The sequence below is a fragment of the Vulpes lagopus genome, chromosome 2 (genome assembly GCF_018345385.1).
Source record: "Vulpes lagopus strain Blue_001 chromosome 2, ASM1834538v1, whole genome shotgun sequence".
Taxonomy (NCBI): Eukaryota; Metazoa; Chordata; class Mammalia; order Carnivora; family Canidae; genus Vulpes; species Vulpes lagopus.
Window position 1 is genome coordinate 153,889,216 of NC_054825.1, and position 23,966 is coordinate 153,913,181.

At 62.0% G+C, this 23,966-nt stretch overlaps 1 protein-coding gene across 5 annotated transcripts in view; it reads left to right on the forward strand.

Annotated features, from left to right (window-relative positions):
- The first annotated feature begins 335 nt into the window (after positions 1-335).
- The window catches only part of SEMA4D (semaphorin 4D), a 58,727-nt gene continuing 35,096 nt past the window's right edge, over positions 336-23,966 (forward strand). The window contains exons 1-3 of one of the 5 annotated variants that reach the window (XM_041746125.1): positions 336-808; positions 22,549-22,615; positions 23,012-23,146. In XM_041746125.1, the coding sequence (XP_041602059.1) occupies positions 486-808; positions 22,549-22,615; positions 23,012-23,146 (525 nt within the window). In that variant the 5' untranslated portion in view covers positions 336-485. Of the gene's footprint in view, positions 809-14,286; positions 14,569-22,548; positions 22,616-23,011; positions 23,147-23,966 lie in introns of those variants that run through there. The other 4 variants (XM_041746129.1, XM_041746124.1, XM_041746127.1 and 1 more) reach the window with 4 other exon arrangements.

Below are 23,966 nucleotides of genomic sequence, written 5' to 3' on the forward strand. Positions count from 1 at the left end.
TCTCCTGCGGGGGGACCCAGCCCCCTGCTTTGTGAACGTGTTCGGTCCCTGAAGGGCCACCCTGGCTCCCCGATCCCTGCGCCTGTGTCCCTGTGTGCTGTGCATAAGGGGCCGAGCCATGGCCCGCAGCCTGGCCTCTACACGACCACCTCCTGCACACGCTGTGTGGCAGTGGCATCGGCGAACTGCTGGCTGTGTCCTGGTGGGAGGGGGACGGGCACGGGACCCTGTCCTGGCAGGAGGGGGATGGGCACAGAACCCTGTCCTGGTGGGAGGGGGACGGGCGCAGGACCCTGTCCTGGTGGGAGGGGGACGGGCACAAGACCCTGTCCTGGCGGGAGGGGGGTCGGCAGGGGACCCTGTCCTGTCTCTGGGTGCAGGGTTGCTGTGGCTTCCCGGGGCCCCGCTGATGGGGGGCTGGGCTGGAGCCCTGGGGAGCACCCTGCAGGCGGGTCCACATCTGGCTGGGCTATTTATATCCCACAATGGCCCGTTTTGCTCTGGCGCTGCTGTCATGCTCGTGGGTGAAGCCAGTGAAACGGGCCTTTCATCACCCGCTGCTGGGGCGTCAGCCGCGTTCTCGTCCACATGCCCGTCCCCAGGCTCTCCCCTCGGCCCGCTGCCGTCTGGGGCACACACAGCCTGGGCGCGGCATTGGGATGGCCTGGCTGGCCCAGGGCAGCAAGCCCCGGCTCCCCCCTGGCCCCTCCAGACCCCGTCTGTGCGCTGACCTCCCCTGCTGGGCAATGGGGCCTCCGCATGGGGTGTGCACTCCGGTGTCGGGGAGGACAGAGCGACCGCGGGACCAGTAAGTGGGTTACGAGCCGTGAGGTGGTCCCGGGAGCACAGGAGGGAAGCCCAGCGGAGGGCGCACCGGGAAGGAGGGCCTCGCTGAGGAGGGTGGTTGGGGAAGGGGAGACGGGCTGCGCCTGGGTTTGGGGAGTAGCGCTCCAGGCGGGAGGGAACAGCAGCCACAAAGGCCCTGAGGCTGCAGCGGGCCTCCCGTGTTCCGGGCACAAGGGGAACCTGGGAGCTGCTTGGCACTGGGGATGCCGAGGTGGGAGCCTGGAGCCCAGGGTTTGGGTGGCCCACGGCTTCCGGGACATGGGACATGGTGGGGGCAGGGGGGCTGCAAGGTGGTCTGGAGAGGACGTGGTGGCACAGGCCGGCTGGCTATAGCAGCCAGGGTGGGAGGATGGCCGGCTGGGCCTTCCCCGGGAGCAGAGTCGGGGGACTTGCTGACTGAGTTGGGGTGGGTGGGGGTCGAGGATGCCCTGGGGCTGGGCAGAGCAGCTGGAAGCATGGAGGGTCCCGTGGGGGCAGCTCCCCGAGCCCCTAGGAAGCGTCTCAACCTTGGGAGGTGGGGTGGCAGGCTCGGGGTCAGGTGAGGCATGGAGGGGAGGAAGGCCTGGGGCCCTAAGCCTGGCATTGGACGATGTCTGCGGACCTCCCAAGGGGTGGGCACCTGCTGCAGCAGCGTGTGGATCTCCAGACGGGTGGGCTGCTTGCTGTCAAAGAGCCTCCATCTGTCTGTCCATCTGTCTGTCCATCCGTCAGGTGAAGCTGGCTGTGTGGGAATCAGGATGGGCGGCCTGTTACGACCCCGGGGTGGGACGTGGTGCATGGAGGTGGGGAGGGGTCTCGGTGGCTGTGTGTGCGGGGCGGTGAGGGTGGGCTGCTCAGGGCACATGTCCCAGGGTGCACCCCGGCGGAGCTCCACAGGGGGTTCCGAGCTGCTGGGTACACAGGCCTCTGGAGGCTGGTGCGGGGGTGGGGGGCATGTGGGGGAGGCAGAGCCAGCCACAGGGGAGCCCTGGCTGGCTGTTAGGACGGTGCGCAGCCTGCGTGGTGTGGGAGTGGGGGGCTCTTAGGAAGGAGGCGCCTCCTTGCTCCCGGGCAGACCTCAGCACCGACACTCTTTGTACCTATCTCCAGGATAAGTGACTACCTGGGGTGGTAGACGACCCCCCTCCCCGCCCCACCCTGAGGCCAGGGGGATGCTCATTTTTGCAGGCACACAGTAGCCAGGGTCTGCACCCTGCCTCCCTGTAACCCGAGAGAGGCTGGTGCCTCTGTCACAGACAGGAGGTGTTGCATCTTGTCCTCGTGGCTGTATCGGGTTGGGAAGAGGGATGATTACCCCCTGGCCAGGGTTCCTTTATGACCTAGCACTGGGTCCCACGCAGAGCCACTCACCCACACTCCCGGATTAGACCTGTGGTCCCTTGTGAACTCGAGAACGACCGTCAACAAAGTCAGGCTCCGGTCCCTGGAACTTTGGGCACAGCTATGTCTAGACACAGGGTCTATGCCTGTGTGGTTCCGTGAAGGGTGTTGACATGGGAACGAGATCCTGGGTGGCCTGGTGGGCCCTCAATGCACCACAGTGACCTTCTGAGAGTGAGGCAGGAGTCAGGCCGTTGAGGACAAGAGGAGGACGTGACGTGAGGACAGAAGATGGGTTGGAGTTGCATGGCATGGTGGCTGGTTTTAGGTGGTAGCTTGGCGGGCCGCCGGTGCCCAGATACTTGGTCCAGTGGGATTCTGGGCATGTCTGCAAGGGTGTTTCTGGATGGGATTAGTGTTTGAATCAGAAGACTGAGTAAAGCAGATTGTCATCCTCAATGAGGGTGGGCCTCGTCCAATCAGTGGAGGGCCTGAACAGAGCCAAGAGGCGGTGTAAGTGAGAATTCCCGTGCTGGCTGCACAGCTGCTCTGAGCTGGGTCGCCGTCGTCTCTGGCTCCCAGATCTGGACTGGAGCTAGGACTCATGTCCTCCGCTCCCCTGGGGTGTCCAGCTTGCCAACTGCACATATCAGGACCAATCAGCCTGCAGGACCGTGTGATATGATTTATAATAAGTAATCTCTTTCTGTGTGTACATCCCATCGATTCTCTGCCCCTGGGGACCCTGACTAATGCCATGGCCACGAATGAAGGGATGCCGACGGCCACCAGAAGCTGGAGAAGGCAGGGAGGGGGTCCTCCCCCAGAGCCCCCAGAGGGGACACGGCCCTGCTGACCCCATCATTTCAGCCCAGCAAGACCGATTTTAGACTTTGCGGCCTCCAGGACTGCGGGAGAATAGATTTCTGTTGTTCTGAGCCACCCAGTTTATGGTCATTTGTTAGAGACGCCACAGGAAAGGAAGACGCAGCCAGTGTAAACAGTGCTGCCCTAAATAGGGCGGCCACACGCAGGGGCTGTAATTCAGTGCGTGGCCTTCAGGGAGAGGTACCGCTTGGTTGGGGTGGGGGGGTGCCTCTTTGTTCTACAGATTGTGCCACATGCATCTGCGCGGGTGTCTGACAGCTGCCACCTCCCCGTGAGGCCGTGTGCCCGCCCTGAGCGCGGCGGGCACGAGGGGACTGCCTGACCGTCGGCCTGCAAGGGGCAGAGCTGCAGGACGTGCGGGCCCCGCGCTGCCAAGGTGGGCTCTTCGCTCACAGGTGCAGCGATCCCTCTGTGTGTGAATCATCCACTCGTGTTCTGGGCCCGTGTCCTTCCTCGGCCGTCTGTAGATGTTCACAGGCGTGGGTGATTCCCTTCTGCCCTGAAGATACGGGCTCCCCGCTCTGTTGTTTGGCCCTTTCTTGGGTCACTGTGTCATTTGCCACCAACATGAGGTCATTTTGCAGCTGACTGTGTGTCTTGTCACCTCTGGTTTCTGGCTGCCGGGTCTTCTGGGAAGATCACCCAGGCTGTCTCTCGATTGTCTGGCGGGGGCTTTGTCACTTTGGATCAGCTCTTGAGCGCATCTAGTATGCTCTCGCATAATGTGGGATCAGATTTTTGAGGGCGGAGGAGCCTGATTTTATGTCCTTCCAATGTGCTACACCAAGTAGTCGGCCAGTGAGTTGAGCTTCCAGTCTGCAAGGTGTCCTGGGCTCACATACGTGGGTTCCCTTTGGGGGTTCTCGCGTCCATCCCACTGACCTGGGTGCCTTTGGTGCACCAGTGTCTCACTGGTAGCGGCTGTGTGGTATGTTTCCACAGCTGAGGAAGGAACCCCCTTTCCTGTGCTCCGGGACACAGTGAGATGTTATGGCGACAATACTGGGTGTGCACCTGTGAGCCCATGTGCACACTGACATGTTCCCATGGCTTGTGGGCAGAGGATGATTTGGGTGGACACAGGATAGCTGTGCTGCCAGGGGCAGCAGAGAGGACAGTGTGGTGTAGGTGCAGCGGGAAGCCAGACGCAAGGGACAGAGGGACAGTCACACTGCATTAAACTACTCCTCGGCACACACAGAGTTTTAAAGGTTTATTGAAATAAGTGAAGCAGTAGCATCTGAGGAACAAGGCCCTGAACACAAAGGGTCGCCACAGGGGAGTGGCCCCATAGCACATCCCACTGGCTCCACCATCATGTTGGGGACATGCCATGGCCTGGGTTTCTTCTGTGCATGAGTGCTTTTCTTTGTGGATGGTGGGACATGTGTGTGCATGTGGGGGTGTGTGTGTGTGCATGTGGGGGGTACATGTGCATAGCAGGAGTGTGCATGTGCGTGGGGGTGCAGTGTGTGTGCATGGTGGGGGGGTGCATGTATGTGGCAGTGTGTGTGTGCATGGATGGTGCCTGTGCACGGCGGGGTATATGTATGCACGGCAGGGGTGCATGTGTGCATGGGAGGGGTGCATGTGCACGGCAGGTGGGCACACGTGTGCATGTGCAGGGTAGTGTTTGCATGGCAGGGGTACATGCATACATGGGAGGGGTGCGTGTGCACAGCAGGGGTGCACGTGTGCACAGGAGGGATGCAGTTGCATCCCTGCATGCATTTGTAGCCAGTACACACATGTCGCAGCTGGGTATTGTGTCTGACTGGGCACCCTCATCATATCAGTCACTGGCTCAGGCCCTCTGAGCAGCAGCACCCTTTGTCCTCAGACATCCCTGGTGTCCTCCAAATGCCTCCGTGTTCGCCCTACACCATCTGTGCCTGGGCTTCTGCCACCCGAGCTGGGGTGCACCCCCCTCCATGCCGGGAGCCTGGATAGGTCCTGCCTGTACTCACCCTCTTGTGACCCTGGCCCTGCCCACACAGCGGGTGGAGGTGTCCCTGGAGCTCCATGCGCTGCACCCCACACAGGACTGAGGACTAGCACCTGAGGACGCTGGCCTCAGCTGGGGTGGGGTGGGGTGGGTGTGGGCACCGCAGGCCCAGGCTGTCCACTCACTCTCTGCCCCACACAAGTCCTCCTTCAGTAGTTCATGCTGGGGGCCGCCCAGCCTGCTTCACGGCTGGCAGGCCTGGGGGGGCAGGGTCCACAGTACAAGGTAGGCTCACCTCTTTCCCAAATACCAGTGTGACTGGAGTCTCCCCAGGACCAGACTGTGGCCCATCTGCTCCGAGGTCAGCAGAGGGTGACCTGGGAGCTTCTCCATGGGAGAAAAATGGGGAGCATGCCCTGTGGGCAGGAGGGGAGGACGGAGAGCAGGCCCCCTGGGAGGAGGGGGAGGAGGATGGGGAGTGGGCCCCTGGGAGGAGAAGAGGAGGAGGGGGAGCAAGTCCCTAGAAGGAGGGAGAGGAGGGGAGAAGGAGGAAAAGCAGGCCTCTGGGAGGAGGGGAGGAGGGGGGAGGTGGGGAGCAGCCCCCCTTGGAAGGGGGAGAGGAGGAGGGGGAGGAGGAGAGGCTGGAAGAGGGGGAGGAGAAGGGGGAGTGGGCTCCCTGGGAGGAGGGGGAGGAGAGACAGTGGGTCCCCTGGGAGGAGGGCAGGAAGCTGCAGGCCGAGGCCATGCTGGCGAGCAGGTGAGGAAGGACACCTCTGGGCTCCCGGGGCCCCTGCCTGGCCGGTGGCAGGCTCACCCTTGCAGCTGAAGGACGTGCACGTGTACGGGTGCTGGAGCAGCATGTCTGGTGGGGAAGAGACATGTTTCAGCACAGATGGGTGCCCGGGGAAACCCCCCCCCACCGTGTCCACTACTCCCTGTGCTCGGGGCGAGGGGCCCCTGCGGGAGGTGGTCACCCTGGCCCCAGCCTGTGCCAGGGAGCAGGGGGCCCGAGCTCACGGGGTTTGGGTGCAGGCGCCGCAGGAAGGGCTGAGGCAGGAGGGGCAGGAGGCACTGGACTGGCGAGAAGTCTGAGAGGAGGACGGGCCGCCATCAGTGAGTGGAGGGTTGGGAGGCTGGGGGCCTGGGGGCCGGGCACTAGGGACCCTACAGCCCCAAGGAGGAGCCCCCAGGCTTGTGGGGTGCTGGCCTCTCCTCCCGCCACTGGGCTCCTTTGCCCCCTTCTCAAGCTGGGACCCTGATGCAGCCCCCCCACCATGCAGACCCCCAGGGAGCACCCCACGGTGGCCCGTCCATGGAGACCTCATCCTTCCGGGGAGATCAGGGCCACTTACCCAGTGGGCCTGGGTGTGTTTGAAGGGTGAGGAGCATGCGGCTCGTGTGGCTGGTGGAAGGTGCCCCAGCAGAGGGCAGAGACAAGGGGGTTGGCGTGGCCTTGTGCAGGGGAGGGGTCTCCAGGACAGAAGCCCGTGTCGGGGTGGCCCGCACGGCGAGGGCCAGGTTCCGAGAGAGGGTGATGTCTGGACTGCTCCTGGTGAAACTGAGGCAGGCCGCTCTGTGCCCCTCAGGCCTCTCTGCAGCCTGGCAGGTGCTGTGACAGGACCGGGTTCCAGTGGCAGAGTTACACGTGGTGCATCCTTGGGCTCAGGGGGTTGGATTGATGCTCGAAACTGATGCTAAGACGTGAACTTGAGCACGAGCCCGCTGGTTTTCACTTGGCCGAAGTTTGTGCAGTGGGGTGGCCGCCTCCTTTCTCAGGAAGCGAAGCACGTACCTGAGGCAGGCTGGTGCAAGTAGAGCCCTCCCTGGCTCCTTCCTGAGCCCTGGGTGGGCGCTGGGCCCAGGGTCCCGCTGGGTGCGCCCACTCTGAGCTGGGCCGCGGAGCCCGCCCTGAGCGCCTTTGCGACGGGGATGAGACTGAATTCAGAAGCTCGTCTTTACACGGGCGGCTCATCAGTGCCGGTCTGTGAAAATATCCTCGGTTTCAGGGCGTGTCGCAGACTTGAGGAGTCTCCAGGTAGCAGATTGGGTGCGATTCCAATCAGAGCACGAGGAATACTTGAGTTTGTGGCCTCGGGACAGCCGTGAAGCCAGAAGCGCTGTGTGCCTCTCCTGACGACAGAGTAAAGGGTTTTCGTGATGCTGGCGCGACGGAGGCCCCTGGCAGCCCACGCTGGGTGCAGTCTCGCTGTGTCTACTGTCCTGACCGTGTAGCCCCGGCTCCCCCGGCACACGTGCCCTGGAGCGCGGCCTCTTGGGCTCCGACGGCACCGCCTGGAGCTGCCCCATGCTGCCGGCCAGGGTACAAGTCCCCCCACAGGACCCATGCGAGCACCTGCTGTGGCCACCCTGCCTGTCTCGCTGCTGCTCCCGGGCCTGGTGCTCAGAGTGCCGTCCCCAAAGGCTCAGGGCAGGGCAGAGGTCCCTGGAGCAGGTGCCTGGGACCAGGTGGGGCCCTTCCAGGCAGGGCCTGCATCCCTCAGCACTGGACGCGTCCCATACGCCGGCCCTCTGTCTTGGTGGCTCAGTGGCACTGTGGGTGGCCCGCAGAGGTCAGTGCCCTCGGCCACCAAGCCGTGCAGCGCCCCCTCGACCCGTGTCCTCCCGTGGTGGGGCGCGCAGTTATCTAGGGCCACAGTGGGGGCCTCCCTGCCTGCTGCCCATGTGCTCGGGTGTGTTCATGACCAGCTGTGGGCACTCCCATCCCCTCCCTGTTCCCTGTCCAGGTCCGCAGGGTCCTGGGGACGCCCTGTCCACCCTTCACAGGTGGCTAGCGCGGGGGCCATGCGGAGGGGCCGTGGTCAGCCCTTGGTTTGGTTTCCTGGGTGAGTGTCACTGTGCCCAACTGTGCCGTGGCTGCATCCCTGCCTCCCCTGCCCTAACTGCAAGCCCAGGTGCCCTGACTGTCTTTGTTTCCCAGGCTGGACACTGAGGTTCAGAGGGGTCACCCAGGGCCCCTCAGCAGAGCCTGCTGGGGAGCAGCTCCCCCCTCCTCGGCCTGGAGCCCCAAGGCATCGGGGACCAGCTGTGGCCTGGCCTGTGTGACCCTCAGGCTCTCGGTGGGACCCCTTGTTTGCCCTCTCGTGGCTCCTGGTCCCCTTCTTCCTGAGGGAGTGGTGTTCCTTCCCCCTCCTGGGCCAGGCCCCCCGGTGCCCTCAATGGGCCCACACAGGAGAACAATCAGGCCCACATCCCGCACAGCCTGCCATTGATAGGGAGAGAATGGGGCAAGCGTGTTCCACGGACCGAGGGGGGCTCCCCGCGGGGCCTTGTCCTGTTGCTGAAGGGTCCCTTGTGGTGCCCGTGGCTGGTCCCCGCCCCCCCCACACGTTGTGCCCTGGACACCTCGCCGTGCCAGGACAGACGCCCTGCAGGTCAGGCCCCCGCAAGCAGGGGACAGCGGGGCCAGACGGGTCCTGAGCGCTGTCCCGCCACGGCCAGCGTGGGTCGGGGACTGCCGGCGAGCGCAGCCCTGGAGAGGTGAGGCCGGCTGGGCGGGCGGCGGGGGTCTGGCTTGTTGGCAGGAGTCCAGCGGGGTTTTTCCTGCTGGAAGAATCAGGAGCGTGTACCAACCCTGGGTGCCAGGATGCATCTGGATCTGAGTTTGATCTTGTTCCCAGGCCTCAGGCGTGTGATGGCGTTCAGGCCCGTGAAGAAGTGGGGTGACGTGCGGCCATCCCCCCTTGCTGACCGGGCACCCTGGCACGGGGAGGCCGGGTCCCCACCCATCCCTGCGCTTCTCATCATTCTTGTGGACGGTCCTGTGCTTTCCCGGCTCTGACAGCTCCGCTGTGGACAAGCGAGCTGAGTGGGCAGGTGGGCATCCCCCCCACCCTGGGTGACCGAGGCATGAGTGGCCAGCCGCCCTGCTCTAGGGCCGGGGGAGTCTGTCTATGATTCTGGGCAGGTGCTCATTGGCCTGGGTGGCTTGTCCAGGTCCCCGTGGACATGTCACAGCAGATGTGTCTCAGTGTCTCATGGGCTCTGCAGAGAAGCCAGCAAAGGCCATGGGCATCTTGGGAGTGGCGGGGCAGGTGGGTGGGGTCAGTAGGACAGGCTCCCGGCCCTGCTGGCTCTGCACACGGGGGCAGGCCAGGTGCCGTCTGGGGTCCCCACTGCATCTTGCTTGGCACCCTGCGAGGGTCATGCCAGGCGCCCTGGCCAGTCTGGCTCAGGAGACAGGCTGGTGCGGCCCCTGGGGTGGGTGGGGGGTGGGACCGGGCCCCCCCACCCCAGGGACCCCGCCGTGCCTGCCTGAAGAGGCCTCTGGGGTTGAGGGGCTTCGTAGAAGGACCCAGTGCGGGGAGTGCCTGTGGCTGGGAACTGTGAGCGCTTGTTCTGGGGAATTCCTCTGGCCTGGCTCTCCACGGGGTGCTTGTAAACCTTCCAGAATTGGGGTAGAATTTGCATCTGAAAGACCAGTCGGGCCAGGCCAGCCTTGGAATGTGCTGGTTTCCTTGTTACTTCCCTCTCCTTGTTAACACTCAGTCACATTTTTATTCTGCCCACGTCCCTAAAACTCACATTACCTGGCGGGTGCCTTGCCCCTGGTTTCAGGGGGCACCTCCCTCATGGACCCCTACCCCCAGCCCCCAGAAAGTGTGCACCCTGCCGCCCCCCAGCCCTGGGCCCCCACCCCCAGCACCAGCCCCCCAGCCCCCGCGGAAGGTGTGCACCCTGCTGCCCCCCACCCCAGCCCTGTAGTACCCCCGTTCTGTGGGGCACCCCTGTGGGCTGGAGCTCACAGGAGGCACACAGGTGTGGTCTGGACATCCCAGGATCCCAGTTGCCTGTTACTTCTCTACATGAAGAAACTGGGAGCTTTATATCCACAAACCTCACTTTTTCTACAAGAGCTGGGAGCTATGCTCATCATGCGGGGCCATATCATCAAGTAGCCCTGGGGGCTGCAGGAGGCTGCACACTGGCCCCAGGCTCGTCCACATCCTCACCCCTGGAACCTGCCACGCAGTTGACCTTGAACGGTGTGGGGGAGGGGAGCTTCCATGTCCCCCAAAAGCCTGCTGTTGACCAGGAGCCTCGCCTGTGACATCCACAGTCAGTTAACACGTGTTTTGCATGTGGAATGCATCCCGTGCTCTGTTCTTGGCGTAAAGTCACCAGGGGGGGAGATGTTGTCAAGGGAACCATGGGGAGGGGAAAGGACATGCACGGTATGCCCTATGCGTACCCCAAATAATCCACCTATGAGTGGACCGCACCGACGCAGTTCAAAGCAGTGTTGTTGAAGGGTCAACCCTGTGTCATCCTACGTGGTAAAGGGACTTCACAGGTGTGATTTAGGGTTTGAGTTAAGGACAGGATCCTGGGTCCTCCGGAGGGGCCTGAAATGTCATCACGGGTGCCTGATGAGAGACTCAGGAGGGCGACGGGAAAGAAGATGCTAAGGTGCTATGCCACCAGATTGAGGGAGGGAAAAGCTTCTCCTCTCCTGTCTTAGGTTCTGTCTGTGGGGCCTGTGAATTAAACTAAGAAATGAGAGATTAATAGGACAAAAGGCACACAAGTTGTACTATTGCCACATGCACAGGAGCTTCACAGGCAAGTAAAGACCCAAAGGAAGCAGTTAGACGGTGGGGGGGGTGGGGGGGGTGGTGCTGACACATCACTTAAGTCAAGAGCGGTTAAGTTGTGAGGTGCTAAGGCCAAGGGAAGGCGGTTTGGGCTCCTGGGGCAGTAAACTGTGGGAAGGCAAATAGGAAACTGGTGAGTACGGGGTGTTCAGGAAGGTTTGCTGGGCAGACTCATGTTGGTGCCTTCCCGGGGTCACACTAACCGAAAGTGTGCGTCTTGCGGGCTCGTGGGGAGGCAGCGAGCCCTTGTGTGTGCCGCTCCTCGGCTGCCTTCTGCTTAAAACTGTGCTTCTGCCAAAGTGGCCTGCATGGCCTGGTGCATCCTGATCTTCTTCTCTGGCTCCGAAGCCTGAGGCAGGGACACGAGCCCGGGAGCACAGGAGGCCCCGGGGGCTGGGAAGGCAGCATGGGTCCCTCCACTGGATGCCCGGCAGCCCAGTGGGGCCCACGTCAAGATGGCAAACCCCAGAGCCGCTGAGATGACCCATCGATGTCCGAACCCATGGAGTGTGTGGTGATTTTCTCTGGGAGGTCAGCACGGGTCCTTAGGCTGCCGTCTGCTGGCTCCTGCGGCTGGTCGGGGCGGGACGACCGTATGGCCCTTCGTCTCCCCAGAGGCTCATGCCGCAAGCACTTACACATCCGGGGATGCAGCCGCGGCCACTCCTTGGGCAGGAGGCCGTGTGGTTGACAGTCTTGAAGACACATGGCCATCCTGACTGTCGCCTGCCAGTGGACCTGCTAGAGTCAGAGCCGTGACATGAGGGCCTGGGCGGCGGGTGCCCCGGGCAGCCCAGATCTGCTCCCCCATCCCTGCTGAGGGCCTCCCTTCCCGGGTGCTGGAGGCAAGGAGGAGGATCAGGGACGCGGGGTGGCCTCACAGTTCCCCAGGTATGTGGGGAGCAGGTGCCGCCCCACCCGGTGATAGTGACATCCTTTAGGACGGGACCTGAGGTTGGAGGCCGAGGCAGGAGTGCTGGAGCTGCGTAGATGAGGTGGCTTCCCCTCTGCGTGGCAGGCAAGCTCTTCCTGCGTGAGCTCTCTCCTGGGGGACAAGGTGTAGAAGGAATACAGCGTGGGATGTGCCAGGGCGGTCGTCTCCCGGGAGGCCCAGCAGACGCCCCAGCCATGCTTTGGGGCCGGCTCCATCACAGCTCAGACCTCAGGGGCAGCAGTGGGCAGCTGACACGGGTCACACGGCTCCAGCCCGGGCCTCCCATGCATCCCTCTTGGGGGGCAGCTGGACCATCAGCCCCCAGCAGGCACACAGACATGGAGAGCAATGAGGCATCGACGATGACAGAAAGGAGAAGCCACGGCATGGGCGGCCCCGTCCGGTGGGGGACCGGGAGGACGGATGTGTCTCTAAGGACAGTGGGAATGCGCCCCTGGGGCCGCGGGCCGCCTTCCTCTCCGCTGGGGCTGGGGGATTGGTCCAAGAGAGACTCTGGGAGAAGCTACTGATTGTGGAAACATCGTGATTGTTCTTTAAGAAAAACACACAAAAAAATTGCATTTTCCAATTGCAAAAGCAGTCAGGAGATGCAGTAGAATCCAAAGAAGGATTTAGAAATGCCCCCATGAGCCCAGGGCGCAGAGCTCGCCCCGCAGGCAGCAGGCACCCCTGGCCCACCTGTGACAGGGCCACAGCCTGGGGCTCAGGGCTCAGAGAGCAGGTGCACCTGGCCCAGCGAGCTCACCTGAAAAGCAGGTAGTGCTGCCCCGCCGGTGTGGAGGAGCGCGCGTGGGCGCAGGGGGCAGGGCCGCAGCCCTCCTGGACACAAGCCTCCCCAACGGCCTCGTACGTGAGTAAGCGAGCATTTGAGCTCCAGTTTATCCTCCCCGCGTCACATTTAATGATCTACGTGTCCGTCCGTGCTCAGCAGTAAGCAGGGACCAGATGGTTTGCGTTGCAAGCGTAGCAGGCTGTGATATTACCTAGATATCTGTAGATCCTTGCTGCTGGGGCCACATGGGGGTCAGCGTTTGAGCCCACATCCTTTTGAACTGGTGGGATGGCGGCGGCCAGGGAAGTAGGTGATCGGCGCTTGTCTAACTCCTCTGGAACGCCGGGTCTGGCTGCACCCTGGTGGGTGCTGGCGGATACTAGCAGGTGCTGCTCCATGCTGGGTGGGGGTTTGCAGCCTGGCGGCTGGCACCCCCACAGAGGCAGAAAATCGTTTCCCACTGAAGGTGGAGGGCCCCAGCCTGCTGATGGTGGGTCAGGGCAGGTGGGTGTGCAAGGGGCTGCCCAACGTGACTCCCCTCGGGCTTTTCTAGGTAGAAGAGACGTGGCCCCAGGGACCTGTGCGTGGGGGCAGGGAGTGGGGTCGGGCAAGCTCGGGCAGGTGCTTCCAGTTTCTCAGTTTGTGAGTTGAGTTTTGTGAAAAGAATCCACCTGGTTCTGAAATCTGGTGAGGAGTGTCTTCCGCCATGGCTGAAATGTTTCTAGAGCCTTCTGTCACCTGGGACGCTCTGGGAGGGATTGCCATCCTGGGCTGGGAGCCTGTCCTGGGCAGACAGGGGTGGGTAGCCAGGTGTGCCCACCCCCCACGGGGTCACAGCTGCCGCCAGCCAGTCAGGGAAGAGCAGAGGCCCTGGAAGAGGGTTTGTAGTTAGAAGATGCTAACGAAGCTGTATTGTCATTTGAGGTTCATCCCTGTCCCTGACCACCTGACCTTGAGGCTCATCCCCGACCCTGACCCTGACCACCTGACCTTGAGGCTCATCCCCGACCCTGACCACCTGACCTTGAGGCTTGTCCCCGACCGCCTGACCTCAAGGCTCGTCCTCATCCCTGACTGCTTGACCTTAAGGCTCGTCCATCCCTGATTGCTTGACCTTAAGGCTTATCCATCCCTGACTGCTTGACCTTGAACATGCACCTGGGGACCACGTGGTGTTCTGGGCATGGAACTGTTGCTCTCCATTCGCCATGTGGTCTCCAGGGATGCAGGGGGCGATTAGTTTTACCGTCTCTGTGTTAGGTTTTTAAACTGGGAAGAAAAAATGAAGACCACACAGCCCTGATTTGCCGAGTGGGTTTATTGGCGAGGCACAGCTGCCAGACTCCAGGGGCGGGCCCCAGTACCACCGGCCTGGTTTAGACCATGGCGGGGAGGTGCCTGCTACACCCCCACCTGGGAGTGTGTGTGTGGTGTTGGTGGGACACCTGGCAAGGCCAGCCATGTGCACCAGCTCTATGTGGCCCCGGCTCAGGCTCTCCCATGTCAGGGGGAAGGTTGGCTCCCCACCCCGGTGGGGGGGGGGGGTAGTTACAGGTGGTGTTAAGGTCGGGGCCCAGGCAGATGCGGGCATCGGACTCTGATGGCCACTGGCCGTGGGACTCTTGGAAGTCTGGGCTGTGGTTTCCTTATGTGTGAAGGGGGGTGAGGAGGAGAAGGAGGATGGCCCCAGCTCATCCTGTGGCCGGAAGAGCCCCTGTGACAAGCCCACACATCTTGGTGGTGTGGGGTGACTGACCAGCTCCTCTTCCTCCCCCAGAGCTCATGCAGGGACGTCAGGGCCCCAGCTGTGTCTGCAGGAGGGTGAGGGGTGGCTGCCGGTGGGGGGCAGCTCTAGGGGTGGACGGAGCTGCGGGCAGGTGAGGACGGGGGGGGGGGGGGGGGGCTGCCTCCAGGCTGGTGGCAGGTGGGGCAGGCCTGGCGGGCTGCCTGGCAGTAGTGCTCTGCAGGCCTCCCCTGCCCCTCCCCCATGCAGCTCGTCAGCTTCCGGCCCAGAGCTTCCGGCACCTGGAGGGTCTGTGGAGGCCTTGGGGGACCCGGAGGTGAGGGCGGTGGCAGCCGGCCCCTAGGGAAGCCACATCAGTGCCTCACAAGGTCGAAGAGGAGCGGTTGGCCTTTCCTGGTGACCCCGTGGCCGGCCGGGGCCCATCTGGTTTGCTGCTGCTCCGGGTGGCACTTCCGCCCAGGGCTGCCTGTTGCCCCGCACCTGCAGGTAGGGCTGGCACCAGTGCTGTCGGGGGCCCTGCCGGGTGGTGGCCCCACTGCAGGGACAGGCTGTCCTGGAGGAGAGCCGGGCGGGGCAGGGGCTGTCCGGGTGTCTCTGGTCCCTGCTGGGGGCTAGCAGCGGGCACGGGGCTCTCACGTGTGCATCGTGGGGAGCCGTGCCTGGCGCCTGGCCGAGGACTGCCACGCTCTGCTGCCCGCTGGCGCACGGGGTGGCCCTGCCCGCGTGTGGTCCTCGGTGGGCAGTTGCAGGCCTGGCTGGGTCCCCTGCAGTGTGCGGCACGGTGGCTCAGGCGTCCCTGGCAGGGATGTAACTAGGCAGCAGGGAGTGTGAGCCCCGGGGGACCGTGATGGTGGTGGCGCCTCCGGGGCCCAACTGTGCCTATGTGCGTGGTCACGGGAGGCAGCAGGGCCCAGGTGAGGGCGGCTGTGTCAGCCTGAGGTCAGCCCCCCCGGGGCACAGCCCACCTCGAGGGGCCCCGCATGTCCCTGGTGTGATGATGGCAGGACTGGCAGGCTCCCCAGCAGAGCTCACCCTGGGCGGTGGCTGTCAGGGGCCCGCCGAGGCCTGGGGTGGGCCACCCGTGATACTGCGTGTCCCCGGGGCCCGGGAGCGGGTGGCAGGGGGGCCCTGAGCTCTGCCTGGCAGGCAGCATGGCCAGCTGGCCAGGCTCCAGGACCAGGCCTGCAGGAAACCAGACCTCGGGCCCGTCACCTCCAGTAGACAGGGCCGTTGACGAGCACACCTCCCGACTTCCCGAGTCCTTGACCAAATGCCGGTCACGTTTCCTCAGCCCTTACCCTCCGAAAGGCTCAGAGTCCTGTGCTCTGGCTGGTGCTCGGGACCCACGTTGGGGGGTCCTTTCGTTCTGTCCCCGTGTCCCCATCCCTGGATGAGGGTGCCCAGTATGCATGAGGTGGCACGTGTGCAGCACCTGGCAGGAGGCTCGGCAGGAGCAGGTCTGAGCCAAGCCGCGGTGGTCTCCCGGGGTGCAGTGGCAGGGCCCTAGTGGGGTAGAGCGGGGACCTAGCTTACTCTGGTGTGAGAATGTTCTAGAAGCTCTTTTAGATTTTGATTGATTTTGGTTGCTGTGAATTGTGAGGAGGCCACTCTGCCTTTGTGCTGTGCGGCTCCTATCGTATTCCCAGCACTGGTCCCCGGGAGGGACGGCGCCTCCTCGGGCTGGCTGGAGGCCGTGTGGGCCAGCTAACCCCTCAGCCCGCGTCTTCCCCCCTGGAAGATAACTGCCGCCATGTTTCCGTGTCTCACACATTCTGAAGCACCTGGGAGGTGGCACGGGGCTCGGGACAGGAACGCCCCACCTGCTGTGGGAGTCCACACCACGGGAGGGACAGTGGGGCCAGGCACCAGGGCAGGACACAGGTTGGGTGGGCCGGGGTCCAGTGAGTCTGGCCCGCGATACAAAGGGAGACCCTCTCCCATGTGGATGCTGCAGAGTAGATCTCTAGAATCTGAGGTGGGGGCTGCCCTTGACCTGGGACCTTCAGCAGAGGTCACCCCCAGGCACCTGCTCACCTGCACCTTGTCTGGAGGGACAAGGACATTTGATGTACTGGGGTTTGCTTGGGGCCTAGCCTGCATTGTTTATGTGGCCCTCGTCACTCACACAGCAGCTGGGCCCGGAAGCATCTAGAAGATGAAAAAAACCACAAGGGAGGGTCGATTGGAGGGGTGAACCAGGCCCAGGGTGGGGCTCTCAGTGCTCCCCCCAAGGGCTCTCCGTGCTGGTGTTTACCTCGGGCTGTGACTCTGCGGCCTGTTTGGAAAGTAGAAACGATTGAGAGTCTGGGCATCACCTGTGTGCGGGCGGCTGGCCAGTGGGCATCTCAGCAAAGGTGGAGACCCTGGTGCCCCCCAGGTTAGGGAGAGGCTAGGGTCCTTCCAGGCTGCCTGTGGCACCCCGCAGTATTTGCCCCTTGTCCTCATGGCTGGGGAAGGGCTGTCACTTTGTCTCCTCTGCAGCATCCTGGGGAGGCCGCTCCACCTGCCCAGGGCGACCCCGTGGTCCGCTGTTGGTGGGGCACGGCTTGGTGTGGTTTGAACGTGGATCAGAGGTGGCGAGGTTTCAGGACGGTGAACTTTGCTGCCAGGTGTTCAGTCAGCTGCATCCAGGGCCGAAGTTGGAGTTTCTGGGGGGGTCCCCGTGAAGGGGAGTAGAAGATGGTGAATTGGAGCAAAATGCTGGGGTGTAATGTGTGCGCAGATAGTCCATGGAGGTTGGCACGGCAGCCTGACGTGGCACGGTGAGGGCCCTCGTGCCCCGCCTGGGGGAGGCCCCGGGGCCCTCAGGGTGCCTCAGCCTGGGGCGTGTGCCTTCTCTAATGGGCTCTGCCAGCTGAAGAGCAAAGGCCACGTCCTGCAGGGAGGCCAGGTGCAAGGAAACGGCTTCATCCCGCTCGGCCTTCGCACACTGGAGCTGGACGGCAGCCTGCGGCCGGTCATGCTGGCCTCGCTCTGGAGCCCTGCTGGGTATTTTTAAGGAGTCACTAAAGAAGATGAAGGCAAAGAGAGTAGCATTTTGTGGGTTTTTTAGACTTAAAAAAGAAATCTCCGCCTGGACCTAGGCTTGTCAGGGCTCCAAGGCCTGTCCCTCCTGCGATGGCCAAGACGTGCTGGTCATGCTGCCACTGGGCTGGGCCCATGCAAGGGGCAGGAGTCTGGTCCCCTGGTGAAACTGTGTGCACAGCCCCCGTGGACACTCTGAGGGGCTTGAGCACCCTGGAGGCAGGACACTGCCCCAGGTGGCCCTGAGCGCCATCCCGAGCCAGCCCTGGATTTCGCATGATTCCAGGTGATTCTGTGACACCTTCGTTCCCTGGCAAATGGTAAAGAGAAGGAGACACCTCTTCTGAAGCACCTGCTGTGGGGTTGGAACACCCCTTGTCTCTGCTCTGAGCTCCTGGAGGAGAAACATCAATTCAGAGTGGAGCCAGACACTTCTGCAGAGAGCAGTCTCTAGCCCTGCCTGCTGAGCCATTGCCCGCTCCGTCCCCAGGGCAATGGGAGCCTAGGGACCTGCTGGCCAGTCCTGCAGGGGGGATGCAGGACACGGGAGGGACAGAAGATGCCCAGCTTTGCTGGAGACTCCAGATTCATCACTGCCTTTGTGAGTCTGTTTCTTCTTGACAGGGGTGCCTAAAACCTGCCTCACTAGGAGCTGGGGGTAGTGGGGGGCCACACGGTGGTACCCCCATGGATGGTGCAGCAGGGCTGTGGCCTCAGTGACTAAGTCTGTTGGCACAAACCAAGGGTTCTTTCAGAGGTCTTGCATTGAGAAAAAAAAAAAAAGGCCTTGCATTGTAGTCAGACATGTGTACACCCAGGGAGCTAGGCATGGATAAGGGTAGTGATCTCTTGTCTATAACACTGTAATGCCTGTGGAGGGGCTGAGGGAGTAGCTGGGGGTGATGGAGGAGCTGAGGGAGTAGCTGGGGGTCGTGGAGGGGCTGAGGGAGTAGCTGGGGGTGATGGAGGAGCTGAGGAAGTAGCTGGGGGTGGTGGAGGAGCTGAGGGAGTAGCTGGGGGTGATGGAGGGGCTGAGGGAGTAGCTGGGGGTGGTGGAGGAGCTGAGGGAGTAGCTGGGGTGGTGGAGGAGCTGAGGGAGTAGCTGGGGGTGATGGGGCTGAGGGAGTAGCTGGGGGTGGTGGAGGGGCTGAGGGAGGAGCTGGGGGTTGTGGAGGGGCTGAGGGAGGAGCTGGGGGTGATGGAGGGGCTGAGGGAGGAGCTGGGGGTGGTGGAGGAGCTGAGGGAGTAGCTGGGGGTCGTGGAGGGGCTGAGGGAGTAGCTGAGGGTCGTGGAGGGGCTGAGGGAGGTGGAGGGGCTGGGGGAGGAGCTGGAGTTGGGCAGTGACCTGTCCCCGTCCCTCCAGTGGGAGGTGGCATCCCTGGCCCTGGGAGCGGCCACTAGAGCAGCACCCTCACTACCCGCCCCCTCCGGCCCCCCCTTAGGGGAGAGCAGCCACCAGGAGCTGAATGGCAGCTAGGGCTGGAGGGAAGCGCAAGCGGCGCTGAGGTAGAGCGCCCCGCGGTTTATCGCACAGAGCGCGCGCCTTTGCCGGACGAGACCGTGTTGGGCGCCCGCAGGGGCCGAGCGCGCCACGTCCCGAGTCCCCGGGCGGCGTTTCCCGGCCTGCCAGGCAGTGCGTGCGTGCTCTGGGCTGTGGGCCGCGCCGGGGCGCAGGCACGGGCCTTCCGACCGCTTCACGGTGTCCCCCGCGTGGCGACTGCACGTCCGCAGACAGGCTCTGGGTACGGGAGCCTCTGGGTGGAGCTCGCTGGAGGCCAAAATCAGGCTTTAAAAATGAAGTTTAAAGGGCGCCTGGGGGCTCGTCAGTAGAGCACATGACTCTTGGTCTCAGGGTCATGCGTTCAAGGCCCATGTCAGATGCGGCTCCTACTTAAAAAATGAATTTTAAGTCAGAAATTGGCAAACGTCTGAGGGTGCCACCTTCTCCTCTTTAATCCTGGAACACCGAGCGGCCATCAGAGGTGCTGGCGGAGCGCCGGGGGCCCACGGATGCCCCCCGCGGGAGAGCCCAGGGAAGGGCACGGCTCACTCAGAGGGCCCGCCCCCGCTCGGCCAGCGCCCAGGGGACACCCCCCAAGTCCGTGTGCGGCAGCAAGCTGCCCCTGCCGCCCCAGGGCACCGGCCGGCTGGGATCCCGGCCCTCCCCGGACCGTCCTCCTGTGTCAGTCCCTCGGTGGGGGTCCGACAGGACGTACACGTGGGCAAACGACGCAGAGACTATCTGCTGTTCTCGGGAACTGGTGCTTTAATAGAATCCATGTCGTCAGCCTCACAAACGGAACCAACCGGACATCAGAGTCTGTGCCTTACTTGGTGCCCCCAAGTGAGCGTCCCCGTCGGTCCCCGGGCGACATCGTGGCTGTGTCAGCGATGACGCTCCCTGCGCTGAACTTTCCATCCCGCGCACTGACTTGTGTTGTTGCTGGACGTTTGTACCTCTCTGTTCCCGTCACCAGTCTCACCCATCGCCCACCCACCCCCGCTGGTGACCCCAGGTTGTGCTCCGTCTTTAAGACTCTGGTTTTCCGTTTGTTCATTGGTTTCATTTAGATACCAGTGTAACCAAGATATAGTGTTGATCCTTGTCTGAGTGACTTACACTCTCTAGGTCCTTCCATGTCATCATGAGTGGTAACGTGTTCATTTTGTTCTTTGTTTTTAAATATTTTATTTATTCATGAGGACACACAGAGAAAGAGGCAGAGATGCAGGCAGAGGCAGAAGCAGGCTCCCTGTGGGGAGTCCCATGCGGGACTCGATCCCAGGACCCCGGGGTCACGCCCTGAGCCGAAGGCAGACGCTCAACCACTGAGCCACCCAGGCGTCCCATGTTGTTCACTTTGGTGGCTGAGTAACATTCCAGTGTGCGTGTGCCCACCACACCTTAATCCACTCGTCTATCGAATGACGCTTGGGCTGCTTCCGTATCTTCACCGTTGCCAGTGGTGCTGCAGCGAGCACAAGAGCGTGTGTGTCTTTTCAGATTACTGTTTTTAGTTTTCCTTGGTAAACGCCCCGTGGTAGAATTACTGGGTCATATAGTAGTTCTGTTAATTTTTTGAGGATGCTCCATACCATGAGCACGCCAATCTACACTCCCACCAGGAGCGCACAAAGGCTCCTTTAGCCACTATATTCCTTTTAGCAGCTGCGTACTGTTCCATCCCACGGACGCAACACGATTTATATACAAGCTGATTTGTGCACATACGGTGTGTGTGTGTGTGTGTGATGTCTCCAGAGTTGCCCTGTGGAATAGCCTCCTACTCGTACGTGGGGTGTATCCAGCTGAATTGCTGGTGGACAACTGCTGCGTCAGGAGCCCTTGGCACATGTTGGCCGGGGTACGTGGACACTGCCCCTGCGCCTTCCTTGCGGTGTCTCATAGCCAGCTGGTCCCATGGCTGCCCTTCTCAGAGGCGGGACGGTAGCATCTTGCTTAGATGTGCAGACCCCTGCTAAGGGTAAGGAGCTTGGGGGGGTGATGTCACAATTGCAGAACATGGGCAGGGTGTGTGCAAGAGCTGCTTTGCCTTCCCTCCGTGCTGTGGCTGGAATGGTCACTGGACAGCTGCCCAGGGCATGGGCCTTGGGGCTCCCACACTCACTGGCACCCTGGGGAGGGGGGGATGGGAAAGGCCAAGTCCCTCATGCAGGAGAGGAAACACTCTCTCCCTTCTGATTAATTTTGTGCTTTTACCTTGCAAAAGGACGCTCGGATTCTTTTTATGTGCATTACAAGTGGGTACGCATGTGTGGCTCGAGGAGATGCGCGAGTCTGTCGCATGCACGTCTTCGGGGTGGTGGTCCCTCATTACAGTGCATGGATTTTTCTGTTGAGAAACAAGGAAGGACTGGCGTGGTAAGAGGGCACAGATGGCCGGGGCTGGGGCCGGGGCCTGGTCGTTGGTGGGGCCGGAAGTGTCTGGTTTTGCTCTGAAACCACAGGTTAGGAGCTGCTGGGTGGAGGGAAGCTGGGTGTGCAGACCTAGGTCAAGGTTAGAAGGCGAGGTTGCCACGCCCAGGTGCGTGTGAGGGGGTCCACGGTGCAGACCCACATACAGGCATCCCGACCTGGCAGTGGTGTCGGGCGCTGTGAGATGGGGGAAATGCGATGCCCGCCTCGTCCGGCCCCCAGACGAGCAGCTCTGGGCTTGTACTTGTGGAAGTGACGGAGGCTTACTGAACTAACAGAAGAGAGACGTTTTTCAGTTTTAAAATTCTCAGCATTCATGTTGTTTATCTGAACCTCTTGCTATGTGTGAACTGCTTCCCCCCCTACCCCCATGTTTTTGGGAGTGTCTGGGTGGCCACTGTGCGCTGCCGGCCTGTGCCATCGGGTTTGCGTGTCACCTGTCCATTTCTTGTGACAGCACCTGCCCTGGCGTTTAGACAGCAGGCGTGGGTTCTGGGAGCTGCAAGGGTGCGGCCTTGTCTGGCGATGCTTCTGCTGGCTCATGGGTGAAGATATTTTTGCTTGTCAGTTGGCCGTCAGCAGGAGCCAACCCAGAATCAGAAAGACCCAGTTCGGCCTCTGCAAGCCTGCCACCATGAGACCAGTACTGGGCCGGGGGGGGGTGGGTGGGGGTGGGTCTCATTTGCTCAGGATTCATGGGATGTGTCTCGGGCGGCAAGGCTTCCCCGGGGAACCCTGCCTGGAAGTCGTGCATCACAGGTGGACGCGTGGGAGTGGGCGCAGCTGGCCCCCAACTCCGCAGAAGCCGTGGGATGGGGTGTCGGCAGTGCTTCCGGGGAGTGCTTTCCACTTCTCAGCTGTCTTCAGAAGACCGGCAAGAATTGTAGCAGTTCTTCAAGCAAAAGGAAACCAAAATATTCAACCTCAGAAAAAAAATGCAAGTGTTTGATTGTGAGGTTTCAGGCCCATGCTGGATCGTTGCGAGCCCTCGAGGGTCTGGCACCAGTGTCCTCGACCCCCTTGTGCATCCAGCCTGAGGCCCACTGGGGCCGCCAGCCACTCTGGGCCTCTGCGATACCCTGCCCATCCTGGACCCGGCTGCCCATGGTGAGGGCCACACCCTGCAGGCCGGGTTTCGGGGAGGTGTGTTCTTTGTGGATCTGAAGCTCACAGGGTGCTCAATTCTGTGTCCACAAGCAGCGGACCAGCCCCAGAGGCCGTGTTTGATTGGCTCCTCCTGCAGGGAAGTGGCTGCGGTCAGTGCTTGGGGACCGGCCAGGTTGCACTTCCTTTCTGGGCACGATTGCACACTCCCTCCTCCCTCCCGTTTGCACAAGTGCGCAAAGGCCTCACCCATCCTAGGCCAGGGCCGGCCTGCCTGGGGCCCCGGGGGTTATAGAAGAAATTGCTGAGACTTTCTTCTTAGTTGTGTCCAGAAGGGATGCTCAGCTGCCGTGGACGGAGGATTTCGATGTTGAAACGTTCTCCTTTCCTGTCACTTTCAGAGCCCAGGCTTCTGAGGACACCGTCCTGGGAACAACAGGGGGCAGGTCCTGGAAGGAGAAGATCCAGGTAAAAACGCACGGCCTCCCCACCTGTGTCCCCTCAAGGCAGGGCCGAGTCCTGGTAGAAGCTTTAGTGGGGTCCCGGGGACACTGGTCCCAGCTCCCTGTGTGCTTGGGTTGGAGTTGAGGGAGGTCAGGACATGCTCTGCAGGGCGCCTGTCCGTCTTGGTGCCGGGCACCTGGAGCCCAGCGCACAGCCGTTCTCTCTGCACCCACCCTCACCGTCACCCTCCTGCTCCCTGCTTCCTTCTCAGCTCTCTCCCCTGGACAATTGCAAAGCTCCATCATCTCTTCTGGGGGCGCAGGGGCCTTGTCAGTGGTGTGATTGCAGGGAGGGTGCTCTGTGTCACCCTGGCCCAGATTTGGGGTCATTTTGTGGTTCGTCTTCATTTCAACCATGTAGTTCCAGCTTGAGGGGAAAGAGAAAGAATTGAATGTAAAAGCAGAAGGAAAGCCCACGCCTCCCGTCCTCCTGCCTCGCTCTGGCTGCTCTCCAGCAGCCCTGCCGCCCCGTGTTCCCCGGGACCTGTCTGGGCCGGTATGCTGGGGCACCGTTAGTGAGCACGGCTTTACCTCTAGGGGCACTTAGCACTTTCCGTGTGTTTGCCTGGGCCCACGCGTGTGCACTGAATCACCAGCCGTGTTGGGCCAGGGGCTGCTTTGGTAGGTGGCTGTGCAGAGCAGGAACTCTAAGCCCTGGCGCTTGGCTGACAAGTATTTTCCCCCCAGGTCATGTATCTTCAATTGTGTTATCTATTTATTTTAATTTTTTAAAAGATTTTATTTGAGAGAAAGAGATAGAGATATAGTGACTGAGACAGCACAAGCAGGAGTGGAGGGAGCAGACTCTCAGCTGAACAGGGAGCCCAATGTGGGACTCGATCCAGGGACCCCGGGATCACGCCCTGAGCCAAAGGCAGAGGTTCCACCATGGAGCCACCCAGGTGTCCCTGTTGATTACATTTAAAAAAAATATTTGGGGGATGCCCAGGCACCTACCAGGCAGGTGCAGCAGTAACTGCAGAGTGGTATAGATGTGGCACTCACTGTGTACGAAGCCAACACGAACACGAAGCCAACACAACTGTGTACGAGCCTGTGGGGTAACATCTGGTTCCTGAACCCATCCTGAGCTGAGAGGACAGGGCCATCTCTGCGAGGTGGTAATGCATTGGTCCCACAGCCAGTGAGGGAGAAAGGAGCCCAGGGCTGGAAGCTGGGAGCAGGGGGTGGGGGTCAGTCGGAGGACAAGAGTGCTGTGGGCCAGCCTGGGGGCAGGGGTGGGCATGGGGGGTGGTCAGCCTTGGGGACAGAGGTGGAGGGGTGGGGAGGGTCAGCGTTGGGGGCAAGGGTAGGCG